Source organism: Barbus barbus (assembly GCF_936440315.1).
Source record: "Barbus barbus genome assembly, chromosome: 16".
In the NCBI taxonomy this organism is placed as follows: Eukaryota; Metazoa; Chordata; class Actinopteri; order Cypriniformes; family Cyprinidae; genus Barbus; species Barbus barbus.
Window position 1 is genome coordinate 6,360,990 of NC_136744.1, and position 14,592 is coordinate 6,375,581.

General features: G+C 38.1%; 1 protein-coding gene across 1 annotated transcript in view; it reads left to right on the forward strand.

Annotated features, from left to right (window-relative positions):
* Window positions 1-13,937, forward strand: part of LOC306882679 (uncharacterized protein) — a 28,230-nt gene extending 14,293 nt beyond the window's left edge. The window contains exons 11-19 of the mRNA XM_079437499.1: window positions 467-694; window positions 2,953-3,090; window positions 3,297-3,401; window positions 3,878-3,960; window positions 5,196-5,856; window positions 5,939-6,385; window positions 7,049-9,121; window positions 9,390-9,480; window positions 10,978-13,937. Of these exons, the coding sequence (XP_079293625.1) occupies window positions 467-694; window positions 2,953-3,090; window positions 3,297-3,401; window positions 3,878-3,960; window positions 5,196-5,856; window positions 5,939-6,385; window positions 7,049-9,121; window positions 9,390-9,480; window positions 10,978-11,600 (4,449 nt within the window). The 3' untranslated portion in view covers window positions 11,601-13,937. The remainder of the gene's footprint in view (window positions 1-466; window positions 695-2,952; window positions 3,091-3,296; window positions 3,402-3,877; window positions 3,961-5,195; window positions 5,857-5,938; window positions 6,386-7,048; window positions 9,122-9,389; window positions 9,481-10,977) is intronic.
* Window positions 13,938-14,592: the final 655 nt, after the last annotated feature.

The following is a 14,592-nucleotide window of genomic DNA, read 5'->3' on the forward strand; positions in this document are numbered from 1 at the left end:
GCTGTGCTTCATGCATTTGCCCACTGTCATATTCATATCATTTTCACTGTGTGCTGTATGTAAAATGAGTGTTACCTTGGCATTATTTGAAAAATATGATTCCCAATGCACACTAACTTCCCAGAATACTGAGTGCCCTGTTGATTACTTGTAGGGTTTACTTTCTTTTTAATTATATTTTTATTAAGTATTTATTTATTTGTGAAAATTACTTTGTCTTCTAAAGTATGTTTATTTTTTACATTTATTTTTTAATCCATTTTCAAATGATTTCAAATTTCTTAAATATTAATTAAAAAAAGTGAAATTATATCGGCCTTAAATCGGCTATCAGCCACCCTGCTTTCCAAGATATCGGTATCGGCAGTCGAAAAACCCATATCGGTCGATCACTATTCATGGCACTATTTTTCAAAGCAGTTATATTTCAATTATTTATTATTTAATTTTTTTTTCTTTTGAGCAGATGGACAATCCAGAGCCCACTTTGGGTCTTCTGGTCACCACAGTGGAGGGCACAGAGAAGCGCTTATCTTTTAGGTCAGGTGATGTGATCTCAAAAGCCACCATGATGGTTGGTGACAAGGTCCAGTTCAACATTTCCACCAACAGTGTAACTAAGGAGGAGTGTGCCGTCAACGTAGAGATCCTGCCAGAAACTTTCCAGACAGACTCTGAAGAGCAGCGCAAGATAGTAAGTGTTTTTCAGTTGTGGTCATCCATGGTTATTTGGCATTTAGGTAGTTGTTTAGAAGTAGCAGTAGTAGTAATAGTAGTTGATTAGCAGCTGTATCATATCTGGGTCTTAAATTAGCATGATACATTTAGCTTTCGAAGATGAAAATTGCCCAAGATTTACACACAGTAGTTGCACTGTTGGTCAGTGTGGTTCTGTAGGACACGAATGTCATATCCTCACAGACCATTGTGCAGTAGGTCTTCAGAATTGATGTTCTTCCTCAGACAGATTACATAGGAAATAGTAAGACATTAGTTATATGGAAAGCAGTGGTATTAATTGATAGCAAATAAATAAACTTGTAGGGGATGCACCAAAATGAAGAATAATATGATTGCACTGATCCACCTGGATGATGTGACGGCAGCCATATGCTGCATTCGATATACTTCGGATGTTGGAGTTGGGAATGATGTTTCATTTCCAGTAGAGAAGTCAGAAAAAAACAAAGATGGATGCGTCCATTGTTAGCAAATAAAAAGTTGTATTTCTCACAGATAACGTCATAGAATCATGTCCACAAATAGAGGTTGGATAGTACTCTGTGCACAGCTTTGTTTATTGAGACACAGACAAACTTATGTGCCAATAAACAATATATTACTACTATTTCTCTTCTGTTGATGCACTGAGCAGCCATATTTGATTCTGAAGTTGTTGAGATTCCGAGTCGGAACTCTGACTTCGGAGGGCATTCCTGTTAAAAGTTCCTACTAGGAACTTGGATTTTCCAGCTTCTGAGTACAAATAGAACGCAGCAATCGTGTGCTAGAACACACAAGAGTGATATAGCTAATGGTGACGATTAGAGCATCATTGCTGATTGAGGTCCATAGGCAGATTTGGCCAGGGTTACACCCCTCTGATCGCAGAGTCCTCTATGCTTGCTTTAATATCTCATGCATGAGTCCTCTCTGCTAAAACCCTTTATCCTTGAAGCTTGTTTTATTGAATTGTGCTGGTTTTAACTCTATGAGAATACATTTTATTCAGTTTTGAAGAAATTTTTAAGAGTTAAAAGTTCTTGCACACTGAGTCCTGGCGTTTCGTATTCGTCAAAATTCGTCATGCACAGAACATCATGGTGGCTCTGAATTTCCAAAACACCTCTAAAAATCCTTGCTGCGGATGTGAAAAACGCAGAAAATTGAACCCGATCCGAATATTTTATGACGGACGAAAATTTCGGAGGGAGTGTGTAAATGTGATTGACACGTGAGATTGTATATATTTTTTAATGTTCAAAAATTTCAGCGTAGAATTTCGGACTCAGTGTGCAAGGACCTTTAAGCCAAATACAGTTTTAAAATGTATATTCAGCCATACATTTTCTCGCCGTGAAAATGGCCACAGAAGCTGGCATTAAACACAAACAAACAAACAAACTTATGCATGCATGCATGAGACTATTGTGGTCAAAAGGTCCTGCACTTTGGAGGCAGTACCAAGTTGGTACTGAACTTTCATAATTGCAATGATATTAGCTTTTTATTGTTCTAGATGGTTGCTTTGAAATGCTCCAGTGCATATTTGTGTGCACTCACATCAAGTGTATCTCTTCATAATTTTCTGTGTGCTAGGAGCTGGGAAATATCAGCTGAATATGCAGTCACGTTTGATTGATATTTTCCATAGACTTCAGGGTGATTGAAGCACACTTTGAATTTCACACATTAGAGCAGGAATACGTCAGGATTGTTTTTTTTCAGTAATGTGCTGCCATTTATACCATTTACATGTAATCTACATCATTTCTTGTGCAAATTTCTTCAGTTTCTGATATTAAAATGTAATCACTTTTTCATATTTTTGGCAAAGATTTTGGCCTGTTTTCTTTTTCCAAAAATTACAGCTTTATGGCATTTTCTGTGGTTGAGGTTTTGGTGCATCCCTGCTTTTTGGCATTTGTAGAAGATTCAGAACCAGCGAGGTGCTGTGTTTTATTACAGCTAATCTTTAAGACAGGCCTGTTCCTGGGGATCTACCTACCTGCAGAGTTTCAGATCCAACCCTGATCAAACACACCTGTCTGTAATTATCAAGTTCTCCTGATGATCTCAATTAGCTGGTTCAGTTCTTTTTCATCAGGTTTGGAGCTGAGGTTTTCAGAGAGGTAGATCTCCAGGAACTGGATTGGGCAGAAATATGTTCTTTAAGGCGATTGATAACTTTACAATACATTTTTTTGCTTATGACGTGCTTCCATCTATTAGGGGCTTGTTGTCAAGCTGGATGATAATTTTGGGTTCATCAAGACACCACAGGACCCGCAGCTATTTTTTGACATAAGTGAGGTTATGGAGGACACCAAACTCACTTTGTCTGAGAAGGTTGAATTTACGTTAGTACCGGTAAGTTTTCAGCTGAAAACATCATGATCATTTCAGTGTTGCTACAGTAACAAATTTTGTTCCTGAACCTTTTGTAACTGCTAGATTTCTCCTGCCCTGTATTTTGTTATTGAAATTTCTGGCTTTTGCTGGAAAAATAGTGTACAGTTTGAATGCTGGTATGTCAGTCCAGCTCTTTGTTGATGTGATTGTTATACTATTTGAAGAGTCAAGCAGCTGAAGGGGGAAAACAGGCTGTTAGAATAAGAAGGCTGAATGAAAGCGTCTTCACATCTGCACCAAAATTAGAGGCTTTTGGAGTAAAAGAGAAGGTGCAGTACATAACTTTTATTTCATTGTAAGATTTATATACTAGGGCTTGCACGGATACTTGTTTTTGCTAGTTGTCCAAAAATTAGTTGGTGGGTTAATTCCTATTGAATCACCATACATTGCAGAATCAGTGGCCAAACATGTCCCACTTGCTTAGATTCTTTTGGGGGTTTTTTTAACCTTTTTATTAATTATGAATATATTTATCCATGACAGGTAATGAATGAGATGCAACACTGGGATACAGTTGGGCTTATTCTATGAATGGAATAAGTTTAATTAAAATCATGAGATCCACTACTAGTTGGCAAAGATCCAATGCCTGCATTGCAGAATAATGACTAGTAATAACTAGAATTAATCAACTAGTCAGTGCAGCCCCTAGTTTATACAATAAATAATCAATTTAGTCATTTTCCATGGGTTGGTTGATCCCTAAATGTGGATTTTGCCACATTTGCTTGGCTGCCTGCAGAAGAAAATGACTATCAAATTGCTGAAGGATCCGAAAGACCAAATCAAGGAGGAGGACAAAGTCAGTGAATCAGTGGATGTAGAGTAAGTAAATCATGAGTAAGTAGGTAATTAGTTAAATGTGCAGATGTTCTTCAAAACTTCACTGGCGCATCATTACGTTGACCGTAAATCTGAGAGTAAAACACTAAGTCTTTTCGTCATAGACAGGTTGAAGTGAGCTGGTTTGTCACTATACAAAAATGTGCTCCAATAGTATTCGCATGGAGTACAGCAGTTACGTTTATCCATATTTGAGAGTACTTGAAGCCAAAAAAAAAAAAAAAAGGAAGTAAAACTTAAAGGTGCGGTATGTATTTTTGATAATTAGTGTTTGAAATGGGTATTGCAGTCTAAATTCAAAACTCGATGCTCACGTGGGTTGTCAAGTGCAACATGGAACAAGCTCAACCGACAGTGTTAGGCAAAAAGCCTTACACCGTAAGCTGATGAGTTGTTTTATCTGCGTTTTAATATTCCTCTGGTCATAGAGCTTTTTAGTTGGATTTTGAGGCTTTTTAGGTCTGGTAGAATCTGTGATCTCTGATCCAGTTCGTTTGCTGACTTGCATGGTGTTTTCCACCAAAACGCAACCCTAAGGTGTCGAAATACTATTGGGTGGAATCACACAGACCTAAACAAAAACAGATATTCAGACAGAGAAAGCACATTTCAAAGTATAATAACTGGCTGTAGTGTTATTTGAAGAAACAAGTATGTGAACTTAGCATGTTTCCTAAATATTTGCAAACACATTATGGCATTTTTATGCTATAGTACAGCACCTTAAGTTATTTGTAATTACATACAGCACCTTTAAGTAATTTGGTTTCATGAATACAAAATACAGTATGGCTGATAGAAACAAGTAGTTAAATTATTAGTTGTTGGGGGGGGGGGGGGGCATTGCTAAAAAATGTAATGTTGTCAAACTCCTGCAATGTGATAATATAGAAACAATGTAAACAATATATAATGATAATAGTTATTATTTATATAGTGTTACTTCAATACATCTTTAAGAATGTTGTGTACAAACATTTGATTAATGCTTGTCATTGTAAAAATTCACACTTGTTATAAAGAGTTATGTATTTTTGTTGTAATTAAAACTTCTTGTACAAGTTATCCATAAACAATGTATTTAAATTTTTTCAGCATAGATTTTTGTTTTTTTAAACGGAGGAAGTATTATGTTGTCTTAAAATGTTAAACATGTTACAACTTGTAATATATTTCTATGAAACTTTTTTTTTTGTTGACAATTTCTTGATCATTAGCAAGCCAAACAAGAGAAAAGACAAGGCTTCACCATATATGTCATCTGCAAAAGATATGAAGAAGGAAAGTGACATTAAACAAGAAAGCACTAAAGGTGATAGAGTACAGAGCAGGAGCAGGGAAAATAGTCAACGTCGGTATAGTCGGAGCAGGAGCCGAGACAGAAGCAGGAGCTACTACAGAAGGCACAGAAGCTCCAGTCGTGAGAGGAAGGACAGCCGATACAAAAACAAACACAGCCGCAGTCGTAGCAAAGAGCGCGGAGAGAGATCCCGACGAAGTCGCAGCAGAGAAAGGAGCAGTCAGATTGCTAGGAAGAGAAGCCGCAGCCCTGCCGACAAATATGATCACTATGCAAAACGAAGCAGCATTAAAGATCCAAGAGACAAAAAGAAAGTTAAAAGCCCTGACAATGTAGAGGAAGAACTATTGAGAAAAAGGAGAGAGCTAATGGAACTCAACGAGCTGATTGCACGTAAGAAAGCTATTGTCGCTATGGAGCACAATGCAAAGAAAATTGAACCTGAGGATGGAAAAAGTGGAGTTACAACATTTGATTATGAGCATGTGCATCGTGAGAACATTTGGATGCCTGACCTAAAACCAGTGAAGTCCATCTTGAAGAAGCAGTCTGAACCTCACACTGATTCTCAATCTCAGGTTTGTTTCTACATGGGCTCCTAGGTTTTGTTTCATATTTTATTTTCTCTTGCCTATCTCACTGTCTCTTATCTTCTCTAAGGCGTCTGCAAGCAAGGAAACTGCTGCTGCTTTTGTAAAGCGTGAAAGTCAAGAGATGCAAATAGGATCCCACCAACAGACTTGTGCTTTTGGCTCAAATACACCTGGCAACTCAACATTTGAAAGTATTGCTGAGAAGACTTTGACCACTGCAGGGTCTGAAAAGACATCTCTTACTCGCATTCAGGATCTAGAATTGGTGAGAAAAAAGAAGCAATTAGAAGATCTCAGTGAGTCCATAGCACGCAAAAGAGCGTTAATCGCTTTGGAACAGAAGGTCAAAGTTGTTCGGGAAATGCCTGAAATGGAAGCGGAATACGAGTTCGACTCGCACACAGAGGACCAATTTGTAATGTCTAAAGGGAACTTATGGAGCTCCGAAATAAAACCTGATATTCAACCGAAAAAGTCAATTTTGAAGAAACGCTCAGAGATTCGAACATCTCAGGTTTGTTCATTGTAAAAAATATTATATGGATTAGCTCTCCTTGGTGGAAAAAAACAGCTTAAGGTGGTGAAACTGGTTCTTCAAACATGGTAGCTGAGTAGTTGCTGGTAGTTGGCTCGATTATGAACCCCACCAGCTATAGGGGTCTACCATGTCTGATTTTGACCAAGGTTGGCCCATCCATCTGCAGTCCTTCGGACTGATCATAAAATGGCTAGTTTGGACCATCTAGAAACCATAACGTGCCAGCTACCACCTGAAGCTGGTTTTAGCTGAATGTCTCAGGAAGACTATAAAAATACTATAAAAAAAAAAAAACACATTTCCACCATCTGACTGAACCGTTCTGAGCATGGTGAGTATGGTATCGGCTGCATTTCCAACACTGTTCAATATGGTACATTTACCACACTTCTCAGCATGTTTAGTGTATCGAACTCTTTACAGGAGAACAGTGTTGATGGAAATGCTTTAGCACCATAATGGAAACTGAATCCATGTTATCGTGCCTGGATTGATACAGAACTCAATCATGAACAGTAACCTTTCAGCTCAATGGTGGAAAAGTGCTATGGGAAGCCAGAGTGTGCACAATGTTTCAAGGAAAAGCTACCTTTCGTTGCAGTAGTTTGTGAACATTTTTTTTGTATTTTTGCTTTGCAGAGTGACACAACCTCAGTTGATGAATATGGTCAACCAAGTCAGGATGATTCTTCTTTTACAAAACCACCTTCTCAGAAGACAGCAACTTTGCCATTTAACAGGTCCTCAAATCCACAATCCATTCATCCCGGTATGTTGGGGTTATTCAGCCGGATCATGAATGAGTCTTCAGTAGCCTCACAAATGACTGAAACACCCCCTTTTAATAAGCCAGTTAACCCACAGTCACTCACTCAGGCGTCCAGTTCAAGGTCTGTGCATGACCAGAAATCTTCCAGTGTGTCTAAAGGTAGCAATTCTAAGGATGACCAACACAGGGCATCATCTCGCCTATCTCATGACCATTCTCCTAGCAGTAACCCTTTGACAAGTCAGACTTCACCATCAGATCAAAAGCGCAATCTTACAACTCAAATGGAGCGCTTCCTTAGTGCTCTCAACAAGGCTGACACCAGTGTTGTTAACTCTTTGTTTCAAGAGGCTAGAAAGGATCTGACTTTAATAAACACCCAGAAACCCACTCAACCGCAATTAGATAGAAACATACCCTTCATGGATGAGATATACGACCCTTTTAAGGAAGATGACTACAATGATCAGCCTTCTCTAATAGGTAAACAATCTGGCCAAGAACGAGTGAAGACTGAAACCCGTTTGAATGACCCCAGCAAAGATGACCTCTTGCCTCATGAAAGAGCTGTTCAGGACGGTAGTGGCTTTTCTCGGCTTGTTGGAATGAAGTATGGTGTAGACCCTACTGCAAAAGCTGAGAAGATTCCATATGGGCATCCGATGGTGTCAGAAAGCTGGAGTGCCCATAAAGATGATCCAAATCAGTTCGCTGAGCAGTGGAATCCGTATGAACAGGACACTGATTTGCATGCAACAGAACACAAACATTTCACAGATGAACGCAGTCTGTATAGGGAGCGTAGTCAGTCTGTTGAGTACCAGAAAGTCCATCCAAATGTTCAGCACTCTTACGTAGTGGACCGAGAGATGCAGGATAGTAAGTTTGACAAAAACTTAGCTCATCAGGAGTCTGAAGAAAGCAATGAAGATGAAAACAGAAAGTCAGAGAACTTTGAAAAAATTCAGAGTCTTCTTCAAACAATAGGACTTCATCTAGACACAGCAGAGGTTAGCAAATTAGCGGACAGGACGCAAGAGCGGTTGTATGGTAAGACAAAAAAACCTCATAGTGCGCCTACTCACTCCTTTGAACAAAAAAGGGAGCGATCAGCGAGCCAAACTGAGCAAAGGGGTAGTAGTAGGGCAGATTCCTCAGACTCTGAAGGCTTCCGATCTGTTTCCCCAGCTCAGTCCTCAAATCGTAAGGTTTACATGAGTTATAAGGACTCTGTAAAATACAAAGACCAGCACAAAGTGGAAGATTTAGACCTAACTAGCATTAAGAGAACTGTAGTGAATTCGAAACCGGCAACCGACGAACAAGATTCTTGCAAACCTGAGCCGACCGCAGTTTCTGAAGCTTCGTACCAACCAATGACCGTTGTAACCACAGTTCAGCCTGATAGTTCCCAGTATGCCCAAACTTCCACCGTTTCCACCTTTTCAGCTTCACAATATCAAAGTGTTGGTCAACATATTTGGGGTTCTGTGGCCCCTGGTATGTACCCTTATGGTACTGTACCTCCATACCCTTATGCTATGGGTCACCAAGCAATGGTGCCACATATGATGTCTGCTTATAGTTCATACACTGCACAAATGGCCAATCCATATTGTGTACCTCCTCCACTCTCCATGCCACATCTCTATGGTCCTCCACCTTTCCCCAACCCTCTCCACCTCTCCACAATGGCCTCTGCTTACTCTACCCAAGCAGCTAGTCAAATCCCAACTGAATCTGTAAAAACTAAGCCTGTTAGGTGCCTCAAAACAATAGAAACAGTCCAAACAGTTCCAACAGGTAAAGCAGCGCCTCTCAGAACACTTGTTTCCATACAACGTACAGAGAACAGTGAAGCACAACAAACATCGGAGGAAGCCAAGAACACACAGGTCGCTACCTTAACAGAAGATGACATCAAGGCTAAGCAGAAGAAACGGGTATGACATCTTTCTTCAAACTTCTCACATGTGGAATCCTTTGTTCAGTGATTCTTAATATTGATGGTATACTTAATTTTAACTCATGTCATACTTTGTAATTCTGTGATGTGGCAAATATCAGAAACTGTCCAAGGACAATGTTGCTGTGAGCTTATTGTCTTCAGCTTATGAGTGCATCTGTAATGTTCCAAACCTGTGATAAATCTACTGATTGTTTTAGCACAATTTTGTCAGTTTTGTTCTTATATAATTGTGCTCTGGGCAGCTTGAACAGTTTAACCAGAGAATGAAGCTGAAGAAAGAGCAGCAAATGGAAGCCCAGCGTTCACGTGGACAAAATCGGAATTCAGCTCCAGGTATTATTATTTCCAGAGTCTTTAGGTTCAGGCATTTATTGGCTTCAGGTGCAATTGCCTGTTTAGTTTGCTTATTCTTTTACCTTGCAAACAAGATTATTACCAGAATTTTTACAATCGTTGTTTCCAAGAAAAAGTGATTCAGTTAGCTCTCAGATCATAATAAGGCCGATATCGGATCATGACTTTGCTTTTTAAAGAAACCTAGTCCTTTGTCACGAGATAAGGAAACAGCATTTTAGGATTAATGGGTTATTTTTTGAATAGCAGACCTTGAAATTAGAATCTAGATTAATTTGTGAAGACAGTGGTAAGAGTTTTTAAATAGTGATTTTATGTTCTAAAGTATTGCATTTATTTAGAGAGCAAGCTGGAAACTTACGCATGTCTGCACTGGATGTGTAAAACTTGGGTTGCATTAAAAGTAGATTTGTTGCAATGTGTTCAGCGGTGCTGTCTACACAACAGAAGTGTCCAGTACAGCATTACAGTATTTTCCATTGACAGATGTCCCGTTTCTTCTTCTTTGACATATTGTAGATCTGTTCCTGACACTATCCTGAAATTTTAAAGTAAAAAATATAGTATCTGTATAGTCTTTTTGTGGGACTTTGAATTAGTGTCATTTTAAACCTGCAGTATTTGAGAAATCGCAGATTTGGAATGACCAGCTTCTCTTGCAGTGGCTGAAAGGGTCATCTCTTTGGCCTTCATCTGGACGCCTCTTTTTGCAGTTTCAGTCAATTTAGAGCGATCTGCTATCTTGCAATCTCAGTGAAAATTAGAAGAATGCTGCCAGTTAAAATGGGTTTGTCAAACAATTAAGGAAATTGGCACCAGGTGCCAGATTAACACCAATAACAGTTCTTTTTCAAGTCTCATTTAAGTTTTTATTTTTTATACTGTGCTTTAGAATACACTTGCTTGCTTACACTTCAGAATGCCTTAAAGAACTGCCCTTCTACTCCTTTTAGGAGAACTTCAAATAGGACTAAGCTGTGACTTACTTTAACTAAATTGCAGTGAGCTCGCCTTTAATTAGTAGTTGTGGTTAATTGTGTTGTGGTTTGGTGATTTCTATCCATAGATGCATTTATAGCAAAAGTAGCATAATGCAAAATTGAGTGCTATTCTAAAATAACTAAAATGTTTTTTCACCACTAGATTTCTGTTGAAAATAAATTGGGATTTACCACAGAAGCTTCAATGCTTCTTGTTTAGACGGTCTCAAGTCAACTCAATGCCAGTCGCTTTCAGTGTAGACATGCGTTTTCACACTAATAGATGCAGATCAGATGGTAGATGAGCTCAATCCTACTTTAAATCCAGTTTATTCTTCGTTAGGTGAGGCTTGTCAGGATTAGGATCAGGTCTTCTGTGATTAAACATCACCTTTTAGGTCCTGAGAAGATGTTAGATTAAGGACCAACAAACACTATTTCATGTGACCAAACCTGTCGAGGTTAATGCACACCCTATATTGTAACATATTTACAGGTAAAAGTACCCCCAATGAGATAAAGAATGTGTGGATATGTGGCCACTCTCTTGTGTTTTGGGCTGAGAAGAGGGCTACTTCCCCTGAGTATGGAGTGCAGTTGGGCATGCACCCAGACTCAGTGCGCATCTGGTGGAAGGGCGTGCAGGGCATGTCATGGCAACAGCTTGTGCCTTTGCTGCTCCAGCTCAAAGACAACTGGCCCAAACCTGATGTGCTTATAATCCACCTGGGTGGAAATGACATAAGCACAACTGATCCAGAGGCCTTTATTGAGACTGTGAAGAAAGACCTGACCTCACTGAAGAGCATATTTCCCAAATGCCTGCTGGTGTGGTCCAGCATCCTTTCACGGCAGACCTGGAGGGATACAGAAGACAGCAAAGAAATGGACATTATCCGTATGGCCATTAATGAGAGCATATGCGGAATTATGACAGAACTAGGTGCCTCTGGTTTGAGCCACAGCAACATAAGGCCAAGTTTGGGACTCTACAGACCAGATGGAGTTCATCTATCGGGGAAGGGTATTGATGCCTTTAATCTGAACCTGCAGGCTTTCCTGGAGAAATGGGAGAGTGAGATTAAGACAGAGACTGAGACATCTGACCCTTCAGTTTGAGACGAGGAAATTCCAGAAATTGTAATTTGTTTTGTTTAGCAACTTGTACCCATTTCATTCTTGTGTATCCTTTGTTGCTGTTGTTTTGTTACTTCAAAATGGATTGTAATACAACCTGTGTAGAATGAAAGAAGACTTGTTTTCTATACATGTATTTTGCAAGAATGTTAGTTTTTAGTTTTTACTTGTTCTGTTTTATACATTGTTTAATAAATAAAAACAAGAAAAATCCAATTTAATACGAAATAAACTTTTCTTTATAATTTGAGATTTGGTGTATGATACAAAGAATGTTCTCCACACACTACTTGCATGTTTTAAGTCTGTTTACATTGAGTGCTTTTTGTTGTCATTAAATCTGATCCACAAATCAGCACAGGAAATGGCAAAAAGTCTTCAGATCCAATCTGGGTATGTTATTAAGTCTCTCAATGGTGCCAATGATTTCTAATTCTCTAGAGCAGTGAAAAAGATCGATACAATTAACATGGGTTATGTCATTTTCTTAAATGTAATTGGCTACACTCATCTTGGCAAATCATTTCCTGTTGTTAATCACTTCCCAAATGTCTAGACTGCGTAATCATAAGAAATGGCTGTAACTTTATTACATTTATTTCTGTGACTGTTGTTAGATGTACTTTTTTGTTGTTTTTTGCTAGAGCATGCACAGAAAATACTAGCTAGTGTTATTGTATTGGACTAAAACTTACTGACTTTGCTCATACCGTGTCTTTTTTTTCCCTTCCTTGTTACACTTGTGGCGTTCCTGGTCAAAAAAGACTGGCCGACAACAAAGAGTATACATTTCTTGTCATGCCATATTTGACCAAATATTGGATTCAATCTTTTTGTCAACTTTTCTCAGATCAACAACTCAAACCATTATGATAATGCAAAACCTGTGCTAATTGAAGCAAGTTGACAAAAAGATTAAATCCAAGTTTTGGTGCATAATAATCTTTAAAAGGCCAGTCATTTTTGACTGGGAACACCAAATTAGGCAAAGGATCAGCACAGCACAAGGGTTAAAAACATAAAACAGGAAATTAGTAAGCTAATAAAAGAATTTCCATCTCCCATTTAAAAAAATATAAAGAAATCATTTCACTCAAAGATCACATCACGCTGTTTGGGAAGTTTGCACAGCCTGCTTTTTTTCTCTTGATGTTCTGGCAGTAAAATCTCAGTTTGTAGTGAATTTGAAGTCTATATTTTCCTAACAAATTCCCTGGTACTGTTCAGTTTTGATTTGATCTACATGCATGTTAATCTTTCTTTGTATGTTCCTCTGCTGTCTCTGTTTCTTCCATGCAAATGTAATCAGTTTGAGGTCTAGTGGTTGCTTATGTAGGCCTGGAGAATGCAATGATCAAGAATCAGTAAGAGGGAACACTCACTGAAATTCTCCAGGTAAGTGGTTATGGTTGCTTGCTAAATGTCATTTGAATTGGAAGATGTTTCATGCAATAATAATAATAATGGAAATGTTTGAGCGCTCAGAAATGACATCACATTTTAAACTGCAGGTACATTTTTGAGCCTTTGCTGTAAATAAACAAGAGTTAAACTATACAGTGTATATATCCATGATAATGGGAAACTTGAATATACATTGATTATTTACTCATTCATTTACATATTTATGCTATTTATTTATTAATCATACAATTTGATTTCCAGCCCTTGAAACATCATGGAAAGTAACAATCACATTTCTGTGGAGTGTCTCAAGTCATGGAAATAAATTAGTCAAGTGTGGGAACATTGAATGTCTTTGGGGTATTTGAATCCTGCTTATTTAAACAATAATATCATTATACCTCCAATTGAAACGGAAGCGGAGAACGTAAAAGAGAGATGGGAAAATGACGGCATCAGAACAGCTAATGAAGGCAATTATTTGCCCTAAAGTAAAAAAGGGGATTGGTTCAGTGTGGACTGCAGGGGTGATGACCAGCGTGAAAAACACACGTCCTTCTAGACTTTGCATGTGTGCCTCAGATATAGAGGTGTAGAGGTTCTCATTCATTCAAGTCATTGTAGAGTGCCATGGTTTTCTTTTCATGCAAATGAATTTCAGGCTCCGATGAGGTAAAGAGCAGCGAGAAACCCCTGCAATGCCACATCTGATGGGCTGTCACTGATGAGAAGTGCTTTTACTCCAGACCTGGATTCATCAGATATGTTTTGAGTGTTGCTTGGCGATTGGAATTATATCTGTGTACCAGCATGATGGCAAAATATATAGCTTTTTCCCCCTATTTAGAGAAGCATTTGCTTTTATTGGAAAATGTATTAAGAGTTATATTAAGATGTAAAATAAAAGCAGCTCTAAATGCTATGTACCTTGTCTTTTTTTTTTATCTGATCTCAACACTTTTGATGAATGGCTGGCTACTCAATTTTAAATTTTGCCATTTCATCTGAATGTCAACATTTGTGAGGTTTAGTCTGTCGAAACAGTTTTGTCAATTTTTATAATTTAGTTTCTCTGAAAAGTGACCTACAGATTGTATTATGTTGGATTTTAAAGTATTTCTGCACTGTAAAAAAAATACAAATAAAAAGTTGAGCCAACTTCAAATTAAGGCAACCAGCTTCAGCAGATTTCTGAGTTCTCTCAACTTATTTTTGTAGGAGATTCTCAGCTTTTTGTTGTATAAACTTAAAACAAGTTGAGAAAACTCAAAAATCTGCTTAATTTGAAGTTGTCTCAATTTTTAATTTTTTTGTTTTACGGTGTGTTAATTTGAGATCTGAGAGACAAAAGTAATGTTTAAAGTTGTATTTTGATGTAAAAGGATACAAACCCAGAATTGGCACATAAGGACCCAACTGGCATGTTGTTACTTAAGTCAAATTGAAATTCTCATTAGGGGTTATTATTAGGTATTTTCATGAATTATATGTATATTTCATACATCTTAACTTTTCATTAAAACCTATAGGCTAATTAATTGAAATCATTCTATATTATGACATATGGGCA